The 26,475-nt window shown below is 49.0% G+C and overlaps 1 protein-coding gene across 4 annotated transcripts in view; it reads left to right on the top strand.

Annotated features, from left to right (window-relative positions):
- Nucleotides 1-26,475, top strand: part of TCOF1 (treacle ribosome biogenesis factor 1) — a 926,286-nt gene that overhangs the window by 540,522 nt on the left and 359,289 nt on the right. For all 4 annotated transcript variants that reach the window (XM_069654046.1, XM_069654045.1, XM_069654047.1 and 1 more), the window contains exon 12: nucleotides 17,671-17,886. In XM_069654046.1, the coding sequence (XP_069510147.1) occupies nucleotides 17,671-17,886 (216 nt within the window). The remainder of the gene's footprint in view (nucleotides 1-17,670; nucleotides 17,887-26,475) is intronic.

The following is a 26,475-nucleotide window of genomic DNA, read 5'->3' as shown; positions in this document are numbered from 1 at the left end:
GAAAAAAGACTGGAACCTGCTTAAAGAAAGGGGACTCAGACGCCATCTTGAAAAACATGGCTCCCGCAATTCAACGCTACCAGTGTTCGCGATCGGGAAAAATCATGGTAGTTCGTTGTAAGACCACTGCCACCAGCCATTTCGAGAGGAAAGGGTAGCATTTGATGTCTACATGAGTATGTAGACACAGGGGATACTAAGTAACCCCTCCAGCACTCTATTTTAAAAGAGGGTGTGCTGGGTCTAGGAATTTAAAGAGTAGTAAAGTCAATTTCACTTTACTTTCTCTGGGAAACAGTAGTTTATCCCAGAGAAGATATTTAAACATTGGGAGAGCCTGTAAGGCTTCCCTGTGCCACTGCACTGAGAGTGCTGTGTGACACAAATGAAAAGATGATGCCTATGGCGTTGTCTAAAACTCCATAATCAAAGAACACGAGTAAAACACACATCAAAATAAATTGGTGGGAAAAAGGGTCACACTCTCCAGGTAAAAAAATAAAGTCCTCCAAAATCCAGCAAAGTTGCGGGGGGTCTCTAAGGTGAAGGGAATTTGCACATTTTTGAGAATTCTCCCTAACAAACTCCAATAGTTAAGTCATTCCCCAGCAGGCCTCTCCCAGGCACTTCACTTTGTACACTGACCGGTATTCTTACAGTCATATTGTTACACTGGATGACAGCTGGTAGTATTGGAACCATCTGGATAGGGCCTCCAGCAAGCTTAGCGGGGCCTTTGGGTGCCTTAGCAACATCCTCGGGTTTGAAAAAGGTTTGATCCACCACTGTGATGCTGGTCCCAGTGTCTGTAATGGCAGTGGTATCCTGTCCATTTACAAGTACACTGTCCTTGTAGTATTCTTTTGTTATCTGGTATAGAGTTATACACATCTACATTCTGCTGTTCTCACAGACTCTGGGACACTAAAACACTTGCAGAGACTCCAATGGGGTCTTCAGCCGCTAGTTTAAAGTTTCCACTTGCCATATGTACTTCTCCCTCAGGGATGAAGGCTAAGGAGGCTGTGTGGGCCCCTGAAGGTTTACCCTTGCATCTGGGATCCCCTTTCACATGGTCAGTTGACCCACAATCATAACATTTTCCAAATGTTTTTACAAATGAGGGCTTCTGCTGACCTCCCTCTGGTTTGGCACCAGAGGTTTCACTAGACTGACCTGGTTTCCCATGTGGCTTACCCTTCTTATGTTTATGGCCCTCTTTTGGATGGGAGGTTTTAGAATTCTTTGTCATCTTTCTTATGCTGTCTCCCCTCATTCTTTTTATGAGTGACTCCAGAACCCTTGAGTAACCCTGTTGGCAACCCTTTTGCTAGCTTCTTGGGATCAATCTCTTTTGAGTCAGCCAAGTGCTGTCTCAGCTCAGGAGAGCAGGCATCAAAAATAGATTCCAACAAAAACAGTTATCATTCCTTCAAAAGAGTTCACTCTATAACCCTTAACCCAACCATCTAAGTTTTTCAAACATTCACACACCCAGGTAGCCCAAGGGGTGCCATCAGTCTTTTTGAGGGTCCTAAACCTCTTAAGGTACTGGGAAGGAGTTTTCCCAAATCTAGCAATCAAAGCTAGCTTTACATTTTCACACTCCAATATTTCAAGTTCCCCCACCGCCATTACAGCATCAGTTGCAACCTGGGGGAGTTATATTCAAAAGCACCCAACCAATCCAAAATATCAAGTTTCACATCATGCATACACACTGCTTCTTTAGGCATGTGAGGTCTCTTATGACTGGAAGACCTAGAAGACTCTGAGATAGAAACATTTTCAAGACTATTTCGTCATTTCAAGAGCATGTTGCATTTCCATTTCCTGTAGTTTGATGTCCTGATGTTTGGTTTCAGCTTGGATCTGTAATCTTTTGAACTCTAACTCCAGTCTCATTTTCTCAAGAGACACATTCTGGATTCAGTGATGGACCTGGTGGGGTCCCTGTGGCTAAAGGTTGAGGCAAAAGGGCCTGTTGAGGTAAAGAGGGGCTCTCCTCCTGAGACTCTTCTGACTCTTCAAAAATATTAGTTAGACTCTGAATTATCATCCTCATGATCATTTTTCCACATTTCCTGGGATAGGTTGTTTGACAGGCCTACTACCCAGACTTTTATTATTCAACAATCAGGCAATTTGTTCTTCTTTTTTCTTTCCTTTTAACAGGGAGATTCCTGACTTTACACATTTCTTCTTGCAGTTGATCTACTGTTTGAATGATAAGGGCTTCCTGCCTGAAGTTATCCATATCTGTCATGTTACAATTGCTCTTCTAGTGGAACTTAGCCTTGTGAAGGTTTTTAGTTGAACAAAGGTAAAGAAAATTCTTAGTGTAACAACCAGCTTTATTTTTATTTTATATTTTTACTGTGTACATTTACGTTTATAGCAGAGGGCAGTGCAAAGGTCAGGTTACTTGACAAAAACCAGATTTTTATCTATATGGATGTAATTTAAGCCATGGATAAAAGTCTCTGAAACAGAATATATTTCTCTGAATCCTTTCAAAACAAAAAACTGCAAACCGTGATAAAAGGAATGGTTTCTTTCCATGCAGGTTCTGCTGTGGTGTATGTGGAGCAAACGGAAGCACACTGCATATTTATTTTCCTAGCATTTTAGTATTGTATCATTAATAAGATGGAAAGCTAAGCTGCAATTGAGAATTAATATTTTGTAGTGAAAGCAAACCAGTTTCTGCCCAATGGTATTTTTTAGAGTTCCGGTGCTGTGTGCATAATCGTGCGGGGGCAGATCATTTTTACACTCCAATTATAAAAACATTGTGCAAAATGATTACTATGCACGGTCTAGTTTACACCCATTCCACCTTGCAGTCAATGGGGTACATTATAAACGGCCAGTGGCAGCAGAGTCTTTACTCAAGGGTGAGCGTCATTACACCATTCGCAGGTGTTCTAGCCTCTCAAATCTTCAAGGCTAAAATTAAAACATCTAGAACCTGACTCTCCAGGAAGTACAAGCGCTGTTCAAAAAACTAACGAGAGTTATAGGCTTATCTCCAGAAGGTTCAATGTGAGCTGTAGTGGAGTTAGAGATTTACAGTTACAAGTATTCAAATAAACTCTTGCACTCAAGGTTTCTTGAATAAACAATTATTAGTTTATCAGTCAGTTAGAATAAGCCTTCTTCAGAAGGGAGCAATATAATGGTAACACTTCATGAAATACACTCTAAATATCTGTCAGTAGATACCCTTTTGGGATGGCCCACAGACACTACCTACAACCTTGGGTAACTTCAATTGCTATGGTGCCGGGGACATTAATATATCACTGTTGCGTTTAGAATCATATTGTAATAAGTCAAAAGGAAAAGATTATTTAGAACATACAAGAGACAACAAATCTGAAGCAGGCAAATACTTTTGGACCCCCCCCCCCCCCAGTAAGAGTCATTCAGTACAATAGGCTAGGCCAAAGTCAATGGGCAAAAGTCTTATATAGGATGAAGCACCTCTGTTGGGTAAATGGAAAATAGTTTGCACAATGTTTTAGAAGTCTTTAGGAAGAATCAAATGTAGGGCCACAAGCTGATTAGACTTGAGTGGTAGATGCAAGCAACTCTACAGCAAGAGTGAAGTTCTCTCAGACTTTGTACAGTACCTTTAAAATGAAGAAAAGATGCAGCAGGTGACTCCTGTTCCTGTGCAGCTCTGCAAGTCTCACTGTTCCTGGCCCTTAGTCGTGGGGACAAGAGGGAAGATATCGGTAGACTCCCGCAATGCACTGGGATGGTCAAAACTCGCAACCAACAAACTTCACTTTCAGTGGCTTTCCAGTGTTTCAGCTCCTTGCATCTACTGCAAATAGCAACACTGCGGTCCCTGGCTGTCAAGATGGACTTTCCTTGCTTCTGGGGTCCCACACTCTGATGAGGCTCAGGCAGTCCTGCTTCCTGGGAGTCAAATGGTTCTTCCTGGAGCTCTTGGCCAGCTTAAAAGCAACGCACACAATCTTGTGTTCCTCTCCCTGGCTATATGGTTTCCAGCAGCGACTCTGTGGAAATTCAACCAGCTCCGAGATGGATGTCCAGGTGGCTTACTTTGGAGTTGATTGGTCCCACCAACTCAATGAGAGAAGTTGTCCTTGCAGTGGCTTCTGTTGATGCAAACTTGGCACTGCAGCAGGGTTTCACCGGGCAAAGCAATGGTCCAGGAGTTGCAGCAGGCATCCTCTTCAAGTTCTTCATAAGATTCCTTCGTCCAGTGGTCGACCCCGCCTTCCAAGCCAAAAGCCTCGCCTTTTATTCAGTTCTCTCCCATTAATTCCAGCCTAGCTGTCGGTCACCCAGCAGAGTGGCTGTCCTTGTCGGACAGTCAGCCAGCCAATCACCACAGAGTGCATTTGGGACTCCTAGGAGACTAAGCACAGGGAGTTTCGGGCACCTCCCTCACTTCCTGACTGAGCCTACAGCATCAGACCCTTCAACAGAGCTGGAGCTCTGGCTACTCCCTTCCGAGCTGCAGGAGCAGCACTACATTCACCTTCACCCTGCTGGGTGTCAAGGTAAGCTCATGGGCAATTGCCCAAGCTATTTTCGCGAATGAGCCGCATCCCGTGATATTTGCACCATTAGCCTTGCAATCCTGCCTACATTGCAACAGAACCCTACTTTTTTAAAGGAAAAACAAAGTTTTCCCTTTATTGTTGGATTAAAGGTGCATCCGCCATTGTCCAACACGAGGACTTCCACTTTCAAACATGGCCGCCCCATGTATTGCAACCCTCCCCACTTCGAGCCACTGACCCCTGAAGTATCCGGATTGGCTGCCAGAATCATCACTAGCCAATCACCTTGTGCCCACAGGCGCGTGCCGGCCCACGAAAGAAGGCACACGGAAAAGGCTCCTGACTGAGCCGACCAAGCTGGCCATGCTGCCTGGTGCTCCAGGTCCCTTACTTCTGCCACCTCGACACTCTCCATAGCCCCAACCCAACCTGGCCTACAAGCCTGCTAAGGCCTCTATGGTGAGACTCATGAAGCAATATCACCTTATGTACATTCCCACGATGCACTGCAGCCCCTGTCATGAGTCTTAAGCTAGCTGCCTATTGCTGCATGCAACCAAACTGTAGTGCCTCCATTAACCTTGCACCATCTGTATTGAAGTTGCTAACCAGTGCCAATTGCATAGAAGTTGCTTTTTACCTGCCTAGCACTATCCGTATTGAAGATGACCTCTACCTGCCTAGTTTGAATTGCATAGAAGCTACCACATGCCGGCCTTATAGTTCCAAATATACTGCATCCCAGACCACCCACTGACTACAGTGACTCCCTGAGTTCCCAATACTCTACACTCTATCCTGGCCTCAGAGATACCACCTATCCCACCGTTTAATTACACAAGCAAATCATGCACCTGCCAACGATCTATACTGTCCTGCTAAGGACCATCCTACACCTTATCAGCATCTTACATCCCATCATGACTCCTACCTTGCTATTAACAGCTACTATACACTATCCAGTGACCTATAACAACAAACTCCCAAACCAAAACAATTTTGACACCATTCCGTGCTGCCTCCTGCAAAGAAACCTTAAATTTCGCGCTAGACTCCCCACAATGTATGAACATTGAGCCAACACTCTCTGCCCTCGCTTAAACACTTCTCGTATCCTACAGCCTAACTCCAATATCTCCCTCCACAAAACCCTTTAGACCAAACACCCACTTCAGCTCAATAGCCGGCTTATCCGACATTTCAACATCCACCCTAAGAAATTCCACGATTCCCAGTCACCATCCAAGGAACCTACCCAGACCAGTCTAAGAGGAGCCCTCATAAATGAATGTTCAATGGTAGCCCACGCAACAAAAATCGCATACCTGCTCCAAACTGAAAGATTGGACTTCCTTGCTATCACAGAATTGTGGGTTCATTCAGCAGCTGGCCCTGCAATCATGCTAGCCATCCCCGAGGACAACACACTCCTCAGAATAGATCGTACTAAGTCGCGAGGCGGAGGCCTGACTATAATCTCCAAAACCAGCCTATCACTGAGACCCTCCGCACACCAAAACCTAGACTCGTGCAAATCCCTCACGGCCAAGTTAACCACTTCGGACTCCCAGACCCTGTCTATTCACCTCATACAGACCGCCTGGCCCCCTAGGCTCCTTCGAAGAAGACCTAACTAACATTCTATCAGATAATCTCAAAAACGCCTCACTGTCTCCTCCTTAATTTAGGCTTTAATGATCCCTCTGACACCAACGCCACACATCAATGACTCCCTTGAGGAACTGGGCTTCACCCAAAAAGTGACAGGTGCCACCCATTCAAAGGAAGAACCCTTGACTGGGTAGCAGATCAGAACTGCCAGCCCTCCATTACGTCCATCAATCCTCAACCTTGGTCTGACCAGTACCTGATCTCCTCCTATCTAAAGGTGACACCACCACCTACCACTAACATGGCCCCTGCCATCCCCACAAGAAATAAAAGAAACATCACAGCTGAAAAACTCGCCCCATTGATTCTTCCCTCCTTAAACTCGCTCCCTGCCAACACTGACCCTTTCACTATTGTAGAGGAATGCAACAAAATAATGCTATCATCATTAGACGCTATAGCACCATTAAAAACCAGAAAAAGTAAACCTAAAAAACATGTGAACTCCGGGTTCACCCCTCACCCGAAAGCTATGAAACGTAAAAGCGAACAACTTTGGAGACAAGATCCTTCCGAGACTAATAAAAAAACTCTTAGCAAAATAGCCTCCCTCTACAAAAAAGAAATCCTACTCGCCAAACAAGCCTCTTTCAATCTGCGCATCACGCAAGCCAACTCCAGGACCAAAGAACTGTTCACAATCCTTAAAGAAATAGTCACCCATCACAGCACCAGATACCGGTCACAAAGACAAACTATGTTGCACCAACATTCAGAGTGCCCTATCAAATAAATTAGCATCTCTCCAAGCTAAAAGCAATAACAAAAAAGAGACCCTCCTCCTGGCCCCCAAGCCCAACAATATGCCCAAGCCTCTGTCCCAACCACCGCCACTTCGCTCCAATCAACTTACACCTCGCTTCAAGTTTAATACAGTATGTATTTTAGAAGTCGGAAAAATAATCCTGGGACTCAAACCCTCTAACTACCATAGCGACCTGTCCAGTTCTAATTCTGCACGGGACCTCTCATCTCCAAACTCATAAACGCCTCCTTCTCCACTGGCACCATACCTACCAATCTGAAACAATCTTGGGTTCTCCCTTTGCTTAAATAACAAACCCTTGACCCTTTCATACCCACTAACTACCGCCCCATCACCACGGGCCCCTTCCTGCTTAAAATCTTGGACAAGGTGGCCCATCTCCAAATCCAAGAATTCCTGGAATGCAACAAACTCCTAGGAATACAACTAGAATTTAGACCGCAACACGGAATCGAAACAGCACTCATAGACCTTAAGGCACAGATTGATGCGCTGAGAGACGGTGATAAAGCAGCACTACTATTGCTACTTGATCTTTCAGCGGCGTTTGACCTAGTGGACCACAAGATCTTGTGTAACCATTTGGATTCCGCCGCCCACTTCTCACCAGAAGTGATGAAATGCAGCCAATCCTTTTTGGATAACAGATCCATGCGCATCTTCTCACCCATAGCAGCAGCTGACCCCATACCAATCACCTGCGGGATCCTGCGTATCCCCTACTTTATAAAACATTTTCACAAAGCCCTTTTTTGATGATCTAGATGACCTGGGTATCACCTACACCAACTATGCGGATGATGCCCAGATCCTCATCCCGCTGACGGGCGATTACAACAAGGATTTGGTCTTTGTGAATAGAGTATACCTCCTCATCCAGGCATGGATGGCTTCTCACGGGCTATGCCTGAATGATAAGACGGAACTCCTTATTCTAGGCACCCCTGCAGATCTCAACAAACTAGGCCATAACTATTCCATTTTTATATTGGATAACAACATCACAGTAGCCAAGGAAGTCCAAACCCTTGGCTTCTACTTAGACTCAACATTAAACTTTAAAAAGCAAGTTAATTCCATGGCCTCATCAACAGCCTACACCTGCAAACAACTAAGAGCAGCTAAACCCTTCCTCTCCCCCAACAACTGCATTACATTGGCAAGAGCCCTTGTTCTGTCCAAACTGGATTATTGTAATGCCCTATACCTAGGGAGCAATAAATACATTAGCAATAAGATCCAGATCCTGCAAAATAACGGTTTAAGAGCAGCCCTATGCATCCCTAAGAAAGCCCATATCTCTGACCATAGAAGATCCAATATCTGGCTATCCACGAATGATGAGAAAGATTTCAACAGTATCCCTCACACACACATGCCTTCACCTAGCTGCCCCAAAATATCTCCCAGACAGATTTACTAGCCAACTCGCCAACTGACCTACAAGAACTACTAATGCCAACCTTATTGTGCCCAGGTATAAACGCACGAAGACTGGCGTGAGTAGTTTCCCAGTTACAGCTGCCCAAGCCTGGAACTCCCTCCCCACACCCCTGAGGGTTAACCTACCTTACTCAAGCTTTAGATCTCATATCATCCGATGGATCAAGGAGAATGATCACTAGCTTCCCAGTATATACTCGCTAGAATCATCACATCCTCTGATACCCACTGCTTATTCTACCTATTACGCCTTTATGTACCTTGCGCTTCTGGTATGTAACAACCTTCATGCTCTCTTGTACATATTGTTCTTACTACCTCTGACTGTACATATGTATATAAATGTATGATATTGCGTAGCTCTGTAACCTAAGCTGAACAACCCTCTTGATGTCTTTTGCGCCCTGATACCCTTGGGTCCGGCGCGCACTACAAATAAACTAAACTACAAACTACCCCAGTCACACCCTGGAGCCAGAGGTGGGCTTCACTCATGAATCCCGCCAAAGGCAAAGCGAACACTGGGACCAAACCTGGTTTTGCACGCAGAGTAAATCTCAAGAAGGACCTTTCCAGAAAGAAATGGCAAAAAAGAAGACTGGGGCAATTTTGACAAAAATGGCACCATTGGGTGCTTTACTTCAGCTGCGAACACAGCCCGCAGTAAATGCACACGACGATAGTTAAAAGCAAACCACTGCCACCAGCCATTCATTGAGGAAAGGGTAACATAAAAATGTTACATGAGAATCTATACAAAGAGGATACGAAGTAACCCCTCCATAACCCTATTGTAAGATAGTGTGTGCTGGGTCTAGAAAGTTACAAATGTGAGTAAAGACAATTTCACTCTACTGCTCTGGGAAACAGTAGTTTATACCAGAGAAGGTACCTTTGGGAAATCTGAAAGTCTTCCCTGTGTCACTGCACTCGAGGTGCTTTGTGACAGTGTAAAAGATGATGCCTATGGAGTTTGTCAGACTCCACAACCAAAACAGAAACAGAGTACAAAAATACATGAGAGAGTGGGGAAAAAGTCTTTCTCTCCAGGTAAAAAAAAAGAATTCTCCCTAACAGACTCTTTGCTCCCTCGGTCCTGCACTCGTGAGGGGACCTGAATCTGGAGGTCCTGCTTCTGGATGGTCCTTAGGAGTCTCCTGGAGTCTCTATCCAGATTCTTTCCGCGGCAGACGTTGCGCTCGACTATGGGTACTCGACCCCTGGCATTGGGCTTCCGAAGCAACGGAGAGGGACAGCAAGTCTGGTATGGTGGTCCAGTGGAGTTTGTCTCGGGGTTAGTTGGTCCCACTAACCCAAGGGGAGAAGTTCTTCGGAGCTTCTCTGTTGAGGTGAAAGAGTTCAACACAGCAGCAGGGCTTCACCGGGCAATTCAAAGGTCCAAGAGGGGATGCAGCAAGCTTTTACGGTTTCTTCATTGGGTGTTTCTCCCAGTGGTCGACTGTCTGTAGTCTCAAAACACTCGCATTTTAAGCAGGTTTGTTCCATTCATGCACAGGCTAGGCGGTCTATCACACAGCAGGGTGGCTGTCCTGAAAGGACTTCCAGCCAGCCAATCAGGACAGTTGCATTCAGGCATTCCTAGAGACAAAGGACAGGGGAGTTTCGGGACCCTCCCTGACATCCTGTCCTTCCAGACAGTGGAGCCAGAGGTTGGCTTCAGGGCTGTATCCGACAAAGGGCTCAAACTTGTCAACGCACAGAGTAAAACCCAAGAAAGACCTCACAAAAAAGAAGCTGGGGTGGGGGGCATTTTGACTAAATGGTCACCCATGGATGCTGTACTGCAGCTGAGGGTACAGCCTGTGGTAGAAAGCACAAGGGTAAGAAAAAGTAAACCACTGCCACCAGCCATTTAAAGTAGTGAGGTCAACACAAAAATGTTACATGATCATGTTGGAAAAGGGGCTACTAGGTAACCTCCCAGGCACTCCACATAAGATAGTGTGTGCTGGACCTACAAAGAGAAAAGCGAAGTCAAATTTCACTTCACTTTACTGTTCTTGGGAACTGTAGTTCACACAAGAAAACGGGTATTTAAACCATATGAGACATCTAAAAGGATTTTTCTGTGACACTGCATTTAAGGTGCTGTATGTCGCCATACAAAAAGCTGATGCCTATGGAGTTTGTCAGACTCCAAAAACAGTGAAAACACAAAATTCAAATCCGGTAAAAACACGAGAGAGTGAGAAAAAGGTCTCTCACTCCAGGGTTAAAATGAAAAAGTAATAAGTCCAGCAAAAGAGCAGGGGGTCTCTAAGGTGGAGGGTAATTATGCACAGAAATGAGAATTATCCCTAACACTATTCTACTCACTAGAGGAGCTGGCTTTCCCCTTGTACGAGAGAGTACTAAACATGCTGTTGCAGGTACCTCACTACAAGGTCGGTCGCCAGATAACTGTACGCAAAGCAATGCGCTTTCTTGGGATGATGGCTTCATGCATTCACTTGGTTCCACGCGTGCCTGCGCATGCGTCCAATGCAGGAATGGTTAGCGAAACAGTGGTCTCAGGCATGCGGACTGTGGGACGATCTAGTGGTTGTATCGCTAACCTTGGTTCAGGCTCTTCGCTGGTGGTCCAAGGATAACCTGTTAAAAAAAAAAAAAAAAAAAAAATACCACCAGCACAAGCGATCCTTACTACAGACGCCTCACTCGCCGGATCGGGGGCCGATTTCCTCTACCACAAAACCCAAGACCAGTGGACACACGCTACTGCCCAAAGACATATCAACTTCCTAGAACTCTTGGCAGTCGTAGTCTCTTCAGGCCTTTCAGCAACATCTCGAGGGGCAAACAGTGCAGGTATTCAGACAGCACCACAGCCATGTTCTATCTGAACAAGCAGGGAGGCACACACTCTCCAGGTCACTTCCAAGCTATCCCAAAATATATGGAAGTGCGAAACTCAAACGGAACATGTTCCTAACATGTCAACATGTTCCAAGGGAACTCAATTCTCTGGCAGACACCCTCTACTAAATGAACATGATTGGCAACTCAACAGATATCCTAGACAGAATATTCTCGCAATGGGGTCACCCCTCAATAGACTTGTTCGCCACAAACCTAAAAGCACAATGCCCAGACTTCGCATCCAGGTTTCCCCAACCAGAGTCTAATGGGAACGCCTTGTGGATGAACTGGTCAGGGAAATTTGCTTATGCTTTCACCCCTTCGTCCCCTCCCAACACCATTCCTGAGCAAGATAGTGCACAAGATGCACCAGGAACAAGTAACTCTGATCCTAGTTGCTCCTATGTGGGCGAGACAGCCTTGGTTTCCACATCTGCTCAAGCTGATGTGCGACCCAGTCAAACTCCCGTGCCCATGCAACATGTTGACATAACACAAAAGGTCATCCCTCCACCCACGTCCACAATCAATGAACTTGGCAGCTTGGCTCCTGAGTTTGGCCACTTGCATCTTCCACAATGGTGTACGGATATCCTTTAAGAGGCATGAAAACCCAAAGCCAGGCACTGCTATTTTAATAAGTGGAAGATATTTGTGATATGTTGCCCATCACAAACACTAAACCCAATCAAATGTTTTGCAGCTACCATTGTACACTACATGCTTTACCTAGTAAACTCTGGACTAGTATTTTTAATTCCATGAAGGTGCATCTGACGTCCTGGTCAGCCTACACCACCTCACAAAATAAAGTGTCCTGGTGGAAAGTCCCTGTCAAGTCATTCATGGAAGGAGTAAAGAGGCTAGATCACCCAATTTCCAACCCTCCTCCGGGTTGGGATATCGATGTTGTGCTCTCCAAGCTCATGGGTCCACCCTTTGAACCTATACACAAGGCCAGCCTAAAATATCTTACAAGACTGCCTTCCTAGTAGCTATCCCCTCCATAAAACGAGTCAGTGAGCTACTGGCTTTGTCTGTAGAAGACCCCTTTTTCATTATACACCAGGAATAAGGTTGTCCTCCGAACACATCCTAGGTTCTCACCCAAGTTAATTTTAAAGTTGCATGTAAACCAATCCATAGAACTTCCTACCTTCTTTTAAAATACATGAAACTCAGCAGAAAGAAGCCTCCATACACTTGATGTACGGGGGCGGTCTTGTACTATGTGAACAAAACCAAACCTCCAAGGATAACGGACAAACTCCTTGTTTCCATAGCGCCTGGTAGAGAGGGCAAACACATATCAAAGTACACCATCTCCAGATGGATAGTCTAGTGCATACAACGCTGCTCTTCCCTATCCAAGAACGTCTTATCTTTCACCCTTTGGACGCACTCTACCAGAGGTACAGAAGCTACCTTAGCTTTCATTGCAAACGTCCCTCTAGATGCCACCTGCAAGGCTGCTACATGGAGTTCCATCCATATGTTCAAACGGCATTACTGCATTGATGCATTCTCTAAAGCAGAGTTACAGGTGGTACAAGCTGTCCTAAAACATCTCCTTGCCGCTATACCTTCTAAATTCCCACCTCCCTCTCCAGATACTGCTCGCTAATCTATGCAGAGTTTGTGATCTAAGCAGAACCACAAGCTCCAGAAGGAATAAATTACTCGCCATAATTGTATTTCTGGTGCTTTTGTCTGCTTGGATTCACATTCGCCCACCATTCCTCCCCTACTGGGGTAGAAGGCACATCGATGATTTCTGGGTTATCACTATTTCTGCTTTCACATCTGTACTCACGCTACACTTCATACAACCTCATGCCAGAAACCATCTGAGGGACCGCGACGCATGAAGGACCATGGGTACAATACACGTCACACTAGCGATAGTAGTATGGGGATGGGGATAGGGGTAGTATCCACGACCCAGGGTTTACCGTCAAGCTCATGTCTCAGCTGCAGCCCATGCAAAAGCTGACTTTCCTGGGCCCCATCTGGGACAGACTCTCTGAAGGTTTTCCCTTCAGAGGACAAGATCACAGCCATCTGGAGAGCCACTACTCACTTCCTCTCCAGGACTGTGACCTCGGCCTCGTGGTACCAACACCTACTGCATATTATGGCAACGGTCCTTTTAGCCGTCTGCTGCACTTCGCAGCCTCATGGACTCAGGAGAGGGGCTCACAATCGGAGCCAGTGGACATTCCCACTTCTCTCCACCTGGACCTCACCTGATGGCCCAGACTTCAACCTACGGCTGGGCAAGCCCTTCCGGCAGCCTCTCCTTCAGTTCACAAGTCACGACGGACTGCTCCCTAGAGGGCTGGGGAGCCACTCTGGACAGCCACAGCGTCCATGGAGTCTGGACCTGGCAGGAGCAGGAGTCCAACATCAATTGGCTAATGTTGAAGGCATATGGCTGGCCCTCAAGGCCTTCCTCCCTCTCAGGAGGGCAAGACGGTGCTTATCGAGATGGACAACTCCACCAGCATGTCCTGTGTCAAAAAGCAGGGGGAGGGGTTACCAGGTCCCCCCCACAATGCAACCTTGTGGTCAGCATGTGGAAATGGGCTCTAGAGAACATCTACCTCATGGCTGTCCACCTCCCGGGAGTAATCCAACCTGGAGGCAGACCGGCTCAGCAGACTGGGGGCGGACAATAACGAGTAGCAATTGAACGACCTGGTACTGAAAGGGATATTCCTCAGGTGGCGGCACCCCAAGTGGATCCATTTGCCTCTCAAGACAACAAGAAATGCCAGCAGTTTGCCTCCTGGCAGGGACAGGGCCCCGGCTCCCTGGGTGATGCATTCCAGATACAATGGAACTACATGACTGCATACGCCTTTCCGCCCACACCCCTGGTTCACAGGGTGATCTGCAGGATAAAACAATCGTGTCACCTCAGCATCTTCCTGATAGCTGCCTGATGGCCGGCGAGACCGGCGTTCTCCGAGCTACTCAGCCTATCGGACAGGCCCCCCCCCCCCCCAATTCACCTACCACTGTGCCCAGCTCCGCTCCTGACCAAGCAGGCGGGCAGGGTTCTCCACCCAGCTCTGCACAAACTAGCCCTTGCAGCGTGGTTCCTGAGCAGGTCACTATGAAACGCTTGAAACTATTGCAGGCTAACCTGAAGATTATCCAGGCCTTCAGAAGCAAGGCTACCAGGAGTCAATATAAGAGCAAATGATCTAGATTCTGTCATTGGGCCAACTCTAAGAAGATTGACCCCCCCTTAGGTGCTCATTGGATGACATGCGCTCTCCTTCTCTACAAACCTCGCCCACTCCGGAGTGCAGATCGACACATGCCGTACTTATCTGGCAGCCATTGGTGCCTACAGGAATACGCCCACCCGGTGGTCAAGCGGCATCTGGCGGGTCTCCACAGACTCAACCCGCCCATAAAGAAGCCACACCCGGTGTGGGACCTCAATGTGGTGTTGGGCGCATTGGCACACAAACCATTTGAGCCAATGGTGTTCCCGGACACCAGGCTGGTCACTCTAAAGACAGCCCTACTCGCGGGCCTCGCCTCCGCTCGCAGGGTCAGCGAAATCCAGGCCCTCGTGTCATCGGAGCCCTACACCACTTTTCACAAGGTTAAGGTGGTCCTCCGGACGCATCCGGCATTCCTACCTAAGGTCTCATCTGACTTCCACCTGAACGAGGAGATTTTATTACCCACCTTCTTCGCCGACCCCAAGGATGAGCCTCGGAGGGTCTTGCATCGTCTGGATGTCAAACTCGCTCTGAAGTACTACCTGGACAGGACCAAGGAGTTCTGCAAGTTGGATGCCCTCTTCGTCACCTTTGGTGGCTCAAGGCCAGGCTATCAGGCTTCCAAGGCCTCCATCGCGAGTTGATGGTCGCGGCCATCAAGGAGGCCTATGAAGGGCCGCACAGACCAGTTCCGGTCTATTTGCATGCACATGCGGTTAGGGCCAAGGCCACGGTCGTGGCATTCCACTGGCATGTTTTGTGGCAAGTCGTCAGCAGGACGGCCACATGGGCCACCCCTTTGGCTTTTTGCAAGCACTACTGTTTAGATGGTGTCTCTATGGCAGACGTGGCTTTCGGGCAGGCGGTTCGGAGAAACTGGTTTGCTTGAGGGGCTCCTCTCCACAATAGGCCTACATTCAGTTGTAATTGCCCATACGGTATGGAGGAAAGGGGACGGGACGTAAGAGTAATTGATAGTTACTCACCCTAGTGACTAATATACTTAGTCCATAGTCCCCTTTCCTCCATAGGTCCCACCGTCCTCCCCCCTAATAATACTGGTGTCATTAGGCAATGTTGTATATTGTAAACGCGTCAATGGGGACTGAGTGGCGCTGGTGGGCGGAGTCAGGCGAGCGCATGCTTCCAGGCCAACGCCCCACGCACCTCTAAATTTAAAGGGCAAGACGATTTTTCTGGTGAAAATGGTTGCGTCTCCTGTCCCTCGCGAGGGACACCCATATGATGTGATATGGCATTTATAATGCTCTTATAAACAAGTGTTTCAAGGCGCGTCGAGGCAAGGGACGGGAAACAGAGTGAAGACTGAGACAACGATCCTACTAGGCCAGATGACATTGAGATCGTGAGGGGGGGGGAATGGAAAAAGTCCAAGGGAGAAGGGGAGGGAGCAATGCAGTACATAGGATAATAGTGAAATGAATAAAGACATTAATTAGTGCGGCCAACTGGTGGCAAGTGCAAGGGTAAGTGCAGACATCAAGTGCTAGTGGGGGCTGTAGAGGTACAGAAACAACCCCTGAGTGCAAGGGTTACTAGGGGGGCAGTGCAGGTGTGCGACTGGCGGGCGGGGGAGGGGGGGCCGGGCCCGCGATCAGAGAGTAGCCAGGTAACCAGTGTAGTTTCAGATTCAGCCAGGAGATCAGCAGGGGAGAGGAGAGCAAGCGGAAACAAAAAGGAAGGTCTGGAGGTGCTTCCGGAACCGAAGATGGTTCTCAAGTTTCATAGAGGCTGTTCCAGAGGGAGGCCCCAGCAGAAAAGAGATCTACCACTAACTCGCTGCTTGGAGAAGCGACTAACCCTGAGGGAGTTGGAGGCGGATGAGCGAAGAGCTCGAGAAGGAAGATATTTAGGAAGAGAGAGTTGAAGGTATTGAGGTCCCAGGCCCCAGAAGGCCTTGTGGACAATGCATAGGGTTTTGAACTTGATCCTCGCCGCCACTGGGAGCCAGTACAGAGATTTCAGTCCTGGAGAGATACGATCCATGGGCTTGAGGCCAAGGACAAGTCTCAGTCCTGTTTTGGATGAGTTTCAGAGGACGGAGAGTAGAGGCAGGCAGACTGTTGCAGTAGTCCAGCATGGAGAGAACCAGCGCTCTGGAGACAGTGAGCTTGTGGGGTATACAGTATGGAGGAGAGGGGAGTATGGACTAAGAGTATGTTAGTCACGTCGGTGAGTAACTATTAATTTTTGTGGCATTTTTATGGGGAGGAATACCTCCATAACCCTCTTCTACGCCTTCCATTACTCCCCTACCCTTAAATAGTGAAATAAATATTCCCCACCCCCTCATTTAAAGGCAAGCAAAAGAATGAGGCAAAAAGGCTGTGAAAAAAATACAATCGGGCCAGTGAATAACACTGACAGAACTTAAACATGGCCAGGTATTTTGATCACTCGAGTGCGTAAAATGTGGTAAATAACTGCTGCACAGGCTGTTCTCTAAAAAAGTTAAATAAATATACCACTGCCATCAGCCTGTGTTGGCCTCAGTATGGGAAAATACCCACAGACCAAAAAGAGCATGAAAACCAGGGGAGGTAGTACTAAAATGGTCTTAAATTGGCGACAGGATCCCCAAGCATGGGAGCTTTATGAATTGACTAGTGCTCCTAAATTAATTGAGTTAATTCAGGAGTGATATTTACAAAGACGTAGCTCTGAAAGCAAGACATTTATTTACAGATGTAGGCTGACCCGCCGCAGATGCTTCAGGTTTCATAGATGCAAACCATCATGGTTTGCCTTAGAGTTTGAATGAGGTTATTTGATATGTGATGTATAGTGGCTTTGAGAATGTTAATAGTGCTGATGTGTGCTGTTACAGTTGGCAATTTTAATTGATTCATTTGATTATTGTATATGTAGAGGGATTCATTCATTTTTCACCAGCTGTTTTAGTAGAGTAAGCATAATATGCAGCTTTTTATATCCAGTTCTTATTAGGAGGCGGTTTGTCCGAATGGGCTGCATACTGCTCTTATTTGTTTCTGCATGCCTATTCTGGTCATGGGACTGCTAATCTGCAGTGCAGTTTAGATGCTACTGTTCTAATCTTAATTGGTATTTGACTTGTTAAAATATTTGATTCTTATGATGTTTCATTCAGGCAAAGCTCGGTGCTAAAGCAGTGGTCAAGGTTGCCTCACCTGCCAAATCATCCCCCAAAACTCCAGTATCCATCAATGGGAAAAGGGCAACTCCAACTTCCAAACCAGCAGCAGCTTCATTGAGTAAAACGCCTACCAATGCTGCTGCGGAAAGCTCTGACAGCAGCGATTCCTCAGATTCCTCAGATAGCGAAGAGGAGGACCAGGCCACACCGGTAGGTAGTGCAGTCTTGGGATTTCTTCACCCTATTCTTTTTATTTGTTGTCCTCATTTTGTATTTAACATTCTTTCTGAGCTTGAAGCATTGTTCAACACCTAAATAAAACACCATAAATGTTGTAAACGGCAATTGAAATTCGCATTGGTCTAGAGAGGCATTGAAGAGGTGCACACTAACCATCATATTTAATCTACACCCACAGCCCCAAATCCAGACATAGGAGGACACATTAGGAAATTGACCTTTTTGATTATGCAATACCCTTTTCTGCCCCATGAACAGAGAAATTGGAAACATTGCCCCAAGATTACTAAAGCATTAAGTAATGGAGAGAGAACATTTTATGATTCTTTTCAGAAGCATATACGTATAGGACCAAGTATCTAGTTTACTGGAAAATCTTTTCATATGTTAAGAGTGCATGGTGAATAGACTAGCATATTCAGTGCTTTGTCTGGAAATGGTTTGACATCCACTTGAGGTCTCTCCCTAGAATACTGTGCTTCTGCAGAAGGACCCATTTTAGGATTTTGATGTAGGACCATAATAGGTGGGTTGGATGCAACTCCTGGGGAAAGATTGTTTTGATAGAATGTACTGTACCCAATGATACTGGCTACCAGTTCAACCCTAATAGAATAGTGTGAGATTGAGTGCCCTGCACTACCTCTGGCAAGAAGCCATGTACTTCTTCCTGACTGGTTTTCCAACAGTTTTTTCCCAAACTAACCCCTAAATGCGAGGTCTCATCTGTGACACAACCTTTGGCCTTGAAGGGTGAGCTGCATAGGACGTCTTTTGCGCTCATTAAGCACTGTTAGGAAGGCTTTCTTCACTAGCAACTTTCCCTCCATAGTCTATGGAACTCCAAACGTTTTGCTTTTATTTTTCTCCATGGCCTGACTTTTTACAGTGATGGGCTTTTGCTCACATGTTATGGGGAAACGGACTAGTCCTTCAGGCTGTCAGTACTGGGAAACTGTTACCCTTAGACTTTTTCTGTTAACTTTTTATCATTGCACAATGCATCTTCCAATGCAGTACAATGCGGTTTCTCTTGTATGACCCTAGACTACATGCAAAGGGATTTTTTGGTTACCTGAAGTGTGCCTAAGGACAAACTGGTGGCAGCAGTTACATTTTTACTTTTTACTGTATTTTTCTTTAGCCTTGCCACGTTTACCGATTTTTGGCAATTAACAGTGGCCAATGTTCCAATATGGCCATGCCATGAGTATTTTTTTTTTTTTGGTTTGTTCATTGGCAATCTTGTCCTTTTGGCCTTCTTCCTGCCCTGCCAGAAAAATAATTTTATGGGCATGCACTTGCCTGGGAAAGGTTTGCTTTTCACGGGCTAGTGCAAACCACTTGAAGACCCTCCTCAGTGCTTCAACTCTTTGGTCCAGTGGGAATAATTGGTCCAGGCGTCTTCTGGTACCCAAGGAAATTGAAGCCCTCAGAAGTGTCCATGGACCACGCAGTGGACTGAGCTGCTCCAGATTGGGCTACTGCAATAGAAGCGCTGCCATTCCGAGTTGCGGCCCGAATCTTCAGGGGTCTTAAGGTTGTACAACAAGAGGCCCTCATGCGAAATGTCAAAGGAGTGAGAGCCCCTCTACTGAGAACGAACATGGGTCAAATACCCTGTCCTATTTAATTTTGTCCACTCAGGAGGGTCTACAGTCACGTTTTAGCTCACTGCACCCTTCATCAGTCTTTGTCCCATCCACAAGGGCAGTGGATCCACAAGGGCAGTCCAACAGAAATGCGAAGCAGTTCTACTCTGAACAAGAGTACCATCAGCAACGCCAGACACGTTTTGGCCTTGTTGGGACTCCTCAATGAGGTGAAGCTGAGCCTCTAAGGCACAGTGAGCAAGGGGTTCACTTCTGTATTACCCTTGGTTACTGAGTGACACCCAAGTTTTACAAAATTGAGAGGGAGTGTGAGCCCCTTTGAAATGTCCAATCCTTGCCATCGACGGGTCCTGAGATGGGAGGCTTTCTTCAACTGCGACCACTGTGATGCCTTCTGTAGCTGTTCCAAGGGGACTGTCCCTGAAACCTGCGTTCCTGCATCTGGTAGTGTTCTGAGTGCTGCAGCAGTGGTTCTTGTATTCATCGAAGAGGGTGCGCCAGGCTTCTATTCCTGATCGGAACTCTTCGTACACACTCGGCTCCTGGGCATCAGCAACGGGAACTGAAGGTGAGAAAATGTATCTACTGCTACCCTTGAGAGTACGTCTAAATATTGCCTGCACCAGGGAGGTATTGACCAAAAGGGGGCAAGGGGAAGCCACCAATATTTTACGTAGAGTGTTGTAATCCAGCCAACCAACACTTATTGCTGGAGTGTTAAGGAATGTGGCCAGCTAGATCTGTATTGAACAGGTTTGAAGTTGGTGGGGAGTACTTTATCCCATACATGACAAACTAGCGACGAAAGCAGTGGTACAGGTGCTAGAAAAATATTGTCCAGTAGGATGGCTCGTTTTTTTCTCCAGCATGGGTCTGGCATGGGAATCCTCGGTAAAGAAAAAATCGGTATCAGTTTCGTTTCTGATCTGTCTTGCTTAGTAGTAACCAATCACTGATCTCTGGGTCATACTGCCACCCTGCCAATGACTGCCCTCTCCCTAAGCCCGGCCTCTGGAAGCCATCCTCAGACTTTTACCGCACGCTCAAGTGTTGGGAGAGTTTTTTTTTTTTTTTTTTTTTTACTGCGTTTTCGCGTTTTTTCAGGAGAATTTCTCATTTTTTCAGTTTAATTGAGCCTCAAGCTCCACCGTTTCTACTCCCGATAACGGGGACCCGTTTCGGAATTCTTCAACGCCCCTCAAGGGTGAAGTTTTCGTCGAGTTTACACTTCTTGGAGGATTCTGGAAGATCTGCGGCCTACCTCAACGGACATGGCCCAGGACAAGGGGAGCTCGATGCTCGGATCTAAGCTGTTCAGGAACTGTCCTGGATGCGGATTATATAACGTTTTCAAGGAGGACGAGCATTCGCGATGTCTCTACTGCCTCCATGGGGACAAGACGTACGTGGAGAAAGACTGTGCGTTCTGCAAGAACCTTTCGGAACGGACCAAACAAGATTGTCGTTCCCGCCTCGCCACCTGGCTGGAGAAGGGCACAGCAAGTGAGAAGGTGAAGTCTGAGTGGGTTTCTAAGTCCTTTGAGGGCACCCCGACGACGGGGGCCCAACAGAAGGCCAAGCACCGCGGGCTCCGGGAGTGCCGAAAGGTCGGGTTCTTCAGTTGCCAAGCAGGGCGCTACTTCCCCGGCACGTTCGACCACGAGCCAGCGCTCTGGGTCGGGGAAGAGTAAGTCCGAGAACCCGGGTAGGCCGCTGGAGCAGACCCGGTCGATCTCGAAGGGGGAGCAAGGCATTGACCCTCCCCCCAAGGCGAAGGCCCAGGATGCACCGAAGGTGATGAGGGCCTTGATCCACCCGGCTAAGGCCTCTACCGAAGTGGTCTCTGGGACCCTGGCGGAGCCGGCTGAGACTATGCCAATGGAAACTGCCTCTGGGACCAGAGTATCCCTGCTGCCGCGGAGGGAATCCTCTTTCCAGCCCATCGCTAAGACCCCCGGTTGAAAAAGAGGGGGGGCGGTGGCCGTTACAGACTCGGAATCGGCCTCTGAGGAGGAACTGGTGGAGACCGAGAGGGGCCTCAACGAAAGGTCCATAGGCCTCAAGGTTCGATCCCAGGGGACGGTCCCTGCTGACGTGATCGATGATAGCGACGAGGACGACGAACAGGGCCCACTGGAGCGGCCATCCCGTCCGTCGCAGCCATTGCCCGAGCCCCAGGATAGCTCGGCAGCCATTTTGTTGGCAATCCAATCCTTATGTACCGAGATAAGGACGAGATTACCATGCACCCCGACGGAGGAGCCAGAACCAGGCCCGTCGAGGCCCTCCGAACAAGCGGAGGAGAGTCCACCCTGCTCCGCCCTTCGTGCCTGCGAGACCGGTGGACCCCTCATCCCGCTCGCCGGGAGAGGATACGGCGACGGACGATGACGGCGGCGATGACACAGCAGACATCCCGTCGTCAAACCCCCGCGAGCGTCCCCAGCCGACGAGGTTGGCTCTTTCCACGCCATGATAACCAGGGCATCCGAGACATTCCAGCTCTGCCTTGAACAGAAAAAGGAGGGGTTTCTGTACCAATGACGAGAGGCTAAGAGGAAGACGGTCCTTGCGGTACCTTTACTCAATGACATCTGGGACGAGGGGCTTGCTGTCCTTGAACACTGCCACGACACCCGCCAAGAGGGACAGGTACGAGAAGAAGTACAGAGTCCCTGATGCAGCCCCCCTGTGCCTCAGGGCCCAGCCCACGCCGGACTCCGTCGTCTCGGCAGCAGCTAAGAAGGCAGCCGGCACGGCGGCCTCAACTTCCACTTCCCCACCGGACAGCGAGGGCAAGCAGTTGGGCTCTATGGGACGACGAGTCATCTCGTCGGCGACTACGATTAAGGCGGCCAATGCCTTAGCGATCGTGGCCCGCTACGACAGGGAGCTCTGGTTCAAGATAGCTCCCCTGCTAGATTTCCTGCCTGATAAAAGGGCGGAGGCCCTAGAAATTCTGCAGGGGGGGCGAGGTGGCGTCGGATCACGCCATTACGGTGGCAATGGACACTGCCGATGCCGGATTTCGCCAACTGGGCAACGGAGTTTGCCTCAGACGATGAGGATGACTCAAGGCAACACTTTTGCCAGGACGTCCAGACCAGAGTGTTGGACATGCCGTTCGACGGCAACAACCTCTTTGGTAAGGCAGTGGATGAGTCTCTACAGGCCATCAAGACCGACTCGGACGGCCCGGGCCCTTTGGGTGCTTCAGCAGCGACGGCCCTTTCGGAGCTCTGGAGGCAGACAGGGTGCCTCCAAAGGATCCAGCGGTGGCTCCTCCACCTACCGCCAGGCGGCACGCTTCTCTTCCCAGGTGGCCTACAGAGGTCACGGCAATCGAGGGGGTTCCCGCCGTCATCGCCAAGGAGGCCAAGGCGGCAAGGCCGCTTCCAAGCAAGACTGACCCGGCCGGGTGGTCGGGCCCCCACCGAAGCACCCCGGTGGGAGGCCGACTGACTAAATTCGTCAGGGTGTGGGTGTGGGAGTCCATCTCTTCGACACCCTGGCCAACGGGCACTCGCTGAAATTCCTAAAGAAGTGCCCTCGCATTCCTCCCATGGCCAGCAAGGAGAATCACGTCCCTCAACTGCTGTTGGAGGTAAAGGCGATGCTCAAGAAAGGTGCCATCAAGCTCGTCCCCAGGAGGCTCCGGGGCTCCGGAGTATACTCAAGGTACTTCCTCGTCAGAAAGAAGACAGGCGGTTGGCGCCCCATCCTAGACCTGTGTCGGTTAAACAAATACATGAAGGTGCAGAAATTCAGGATGGTCGCCCTCCAGCACGTACTGGGACAGCTGAAGGAAGGCGACTTCCTATCGTCGCTGGACCTGGAGGATGCTTACTTCCACATCCCCATTCTAAAAAGGCACAGGAAGTTCCTCAGGTTCGTGGTTCAAGGACGCCACTACCAATTCAGAGCCCTACTGTTCGGATTAAAGTCGGCACCCAGGGTTTTCACCAAGTGCCTGGCACCAGTGGCGGCGCAGCTGCGCCTGCAGGGGATCCACGTCTGCCCCGATCTGGACGACTGGCTAATCCGGGCAAGGTCAAAGGAACTCGCCGTCGATCATACGGCGAGGACCGTCCGGTTGCTCACAGAGCTGGGGTTCTCCATCAACTACCCCAAATCCCACCTGGTTCCGTCGCAAGTAGCACTGTTTTTGGGGGGCGAAGCTCGATACAGTGGAGCAATTGGCCCCCCCTTCGAAGGAGAGGATCAAAACCATCCTGGGCAAGGTACGGCGACTGTTAGCCACAGACGTGGCCAGGGTGAGGTCCATCAAGTCCCTTCCTCCGGATGATGTCCTCATGCATCTACCTTGTACCCTTTTGAAAACTTCGGATGCGTCTGCTACAGGAGTTCCTCGACGCCCGCTGGTTTCAGGCGGGGGGCTGCTTCGAGGACAGGATCCCCCTCGACGAGGAGTTCCATCGGGCGATTCTATGGTGGGGCACCTGGGCTCACGACGGGCACGGACTTTCAAACCCCGCCGTTTCAGGACACGGTGACTACGGACGCCTCTCTGGAGGGTTGGGGGGGGGGGGCCCACACCGGAGATCTCCACACAAGAGGTCTTTGGCTCCCGGAGGAGAGGTCTCTTCACATCAACATCTTGGAGCTCCGTGCAGTGTTCTGGGCGCTCAAGTCGTTCCTTCCGTCCCTCAAGGACAAAGTGGTGAGGATCTTCACAGACAACACCACCACGATGTTCTTCATACGGAAGCAGGGGGCACCAGATCCCCAGCCCTATTCCAAGGAGGCCCAGGATCTATGGCACTGGGCCGTCACCCAGGGGATGTTTCTGGTTCCCTTCCACCTGGCAGGAATAAAAAACACCATTGCCGACTCACTCAGCAGGGAGCTGCGCTCGTGCCACGAGTGAGAACTGTGCCAGGATCAAGTGGATAGACTCTTCCAACGATGGGGCAAACCCCAGATCGACCTGTTCGCGACAGCGACGAGCGCCAAGTGCCAGAGGTCCGCCAGCAGGTTCCCACAGCCGAGGAGCATCGGCGATGCTTTCTCGTTCCCTTGGGACGGCCTGTTTCTATACGCGTTCCATCCATTGCCATTGCTGCTCCGCCTCATCAGCCAGCTCAAGAAGTACAGGTGCAGGATGATCCTCGTCGCACCGGCGTGGCCGAGGCAGGTCTGGTTCCCGGACCTTCTGGACTTGTCAACGTCCCCGCTAGTCAGGCTGTCGGCGGACGCGGATCTTCTCTCCAGAGAAGGAGGTGCCATTCTACACCACGACCCACAGTCGCTTAACTTGCAGGCCTGGCTCCTGCAGCACTAGAGTTTGGAGGGTACGATATCCCAGCTGATTGCAGAGGGGTTCTTGCAAAAGCCAGGGTGTCCTCAACTCTCGGGTGTTACGGTCATAAATGGAAGAGGTTCTCTGTCTGGTGCCGTGCACAGAAGATTAACCCTCTGCGAATTACGGCCACTCAAGTGCTGCCGTACTTACTGTCGCTGGCCAAAGCTGGACTGGCTCACGCCTCCATAAAAATACATCTGGCTTCCATCTCCCGATATACCAGGACTATGGGACGATGTCCTTGTGGTCTCATCGCCTAGTAAAGGAATTTATGAAGGGACTGTTCCGATCATTCCCGCCGGTGAAGGCCCCTGCCCCGGCGTGGGAACTTAATGTGGTGCTGACCAGGCTCATGGGAGCCCCATTCGAGCCTATGCATTCGGCGCCTTTTGAAGTTGCTGTCATGGAAGACGGCGTTCTTCGTGGCCATCACCTCTGCACGACGAGTGGGAGAGATTCAGGCCCTATCTTGCAAGCCTCCATACTTGACTTTTCATGACACAAGGGTAGTACTTAGGACGCACCCCTCCTTCATGCCCAAGGTGCCGTCGGACTTCCACCTCAACGAGCCCTTGGTGCTACCAGTTTTCTTCCCGTCGCCTTTGACGCCGGCCGAGAGGACTTTACACTCGCTGGATGTAGCTAGAGCGCTGAAGTTCTACGTGGACCACACGAAGAGTTTTCGGAAGACGTCACAGCTATTCGTGAACTTTGGGTCTGTGAATCAAGGGAAGGCTCTCTCGAAGACTTCCATTTCCAGATGGCTCTCCGGCTGCATCATGCATTCTCACCGGTTGGCAAACCGACCGCTGCCCGGCCGTCCGAGAGCCCATTCGACCAGAGCGATCGCTGCTACCACGGCGTTCCTGTCTGGTGTGCCCCTGCTGGACATCTGCAGGGCTGTTACGTGGAGGTCGACGCACACCTTCACAAGATTCTACTGCATCGATCGGGACTCCAGGGTCGGCCAAGCAGTGCTGCGCAACCTGTTAGCTTAAGTTGACCCTGGTGAGGAGGTAAGAGATGCTTAATGTTGAGTTGTTGTATTGCTTAATGTTGAGCCTGTTGCCACCTTCCGTGGCTGTGCATGTGTATACTGCTATGTATTCTTTTATTCAAGAGCATGTGAATCCATGCCAGACCCCATGCTGGAGAAGGAACAAGTTATTTACCTGTAACTGTTGTTCTCCAGCATGGGTCTGGCATGGATTCACATGCGAACCCTCCCACCTATTCCTGCGGCTCTTCACTTGGTCATACTGCCTCTTGGTGTGCTACCAAATCTGAGGATGGCTGCCAGAGGCGGGGCTTAGGGAGAGGGCAGTCATTGGCTGGGGACAGTATGACCCAGAGATCAGTGATCGGTTACTACTAAGAAAGACAGATCAGAAACAAAACTGATACTGATTTTTTTCTTTACCGAGGATTCCCAGCCTGACGGGGGAATATTCATGAGCATGTGAATCCATGCCAGACCCATGCTGGAGAACAACAGTTACAGGTAAGTAACTTGTTCCTTATATAGCACACCTGACCCAGAGGTATCTGGGCGCTTTAGAGTACAGTTACATGAACATGGCAATCAGTTTGTCAGAGGGTAGAGTACATAAATTCAAATGGGTA

Source organism: Ambystoma mexicanum, chromosome 3q (assembly GCF_040938575.1).
Source record: "Ambystoma mexicanum isolate Mex_15411 chromosome 3q, UKY_AmexF1_1, whole genome shotgun sequence".
NCBI lineage: Eukaryota > Metazoa > Chordata > Amphibia > Caudata > Ambystomatidae > Ambystoma > Ambystoma mexicanum.
This window is presented reverse-complemented; position numbering and strand designations above follow the sequence as displayed.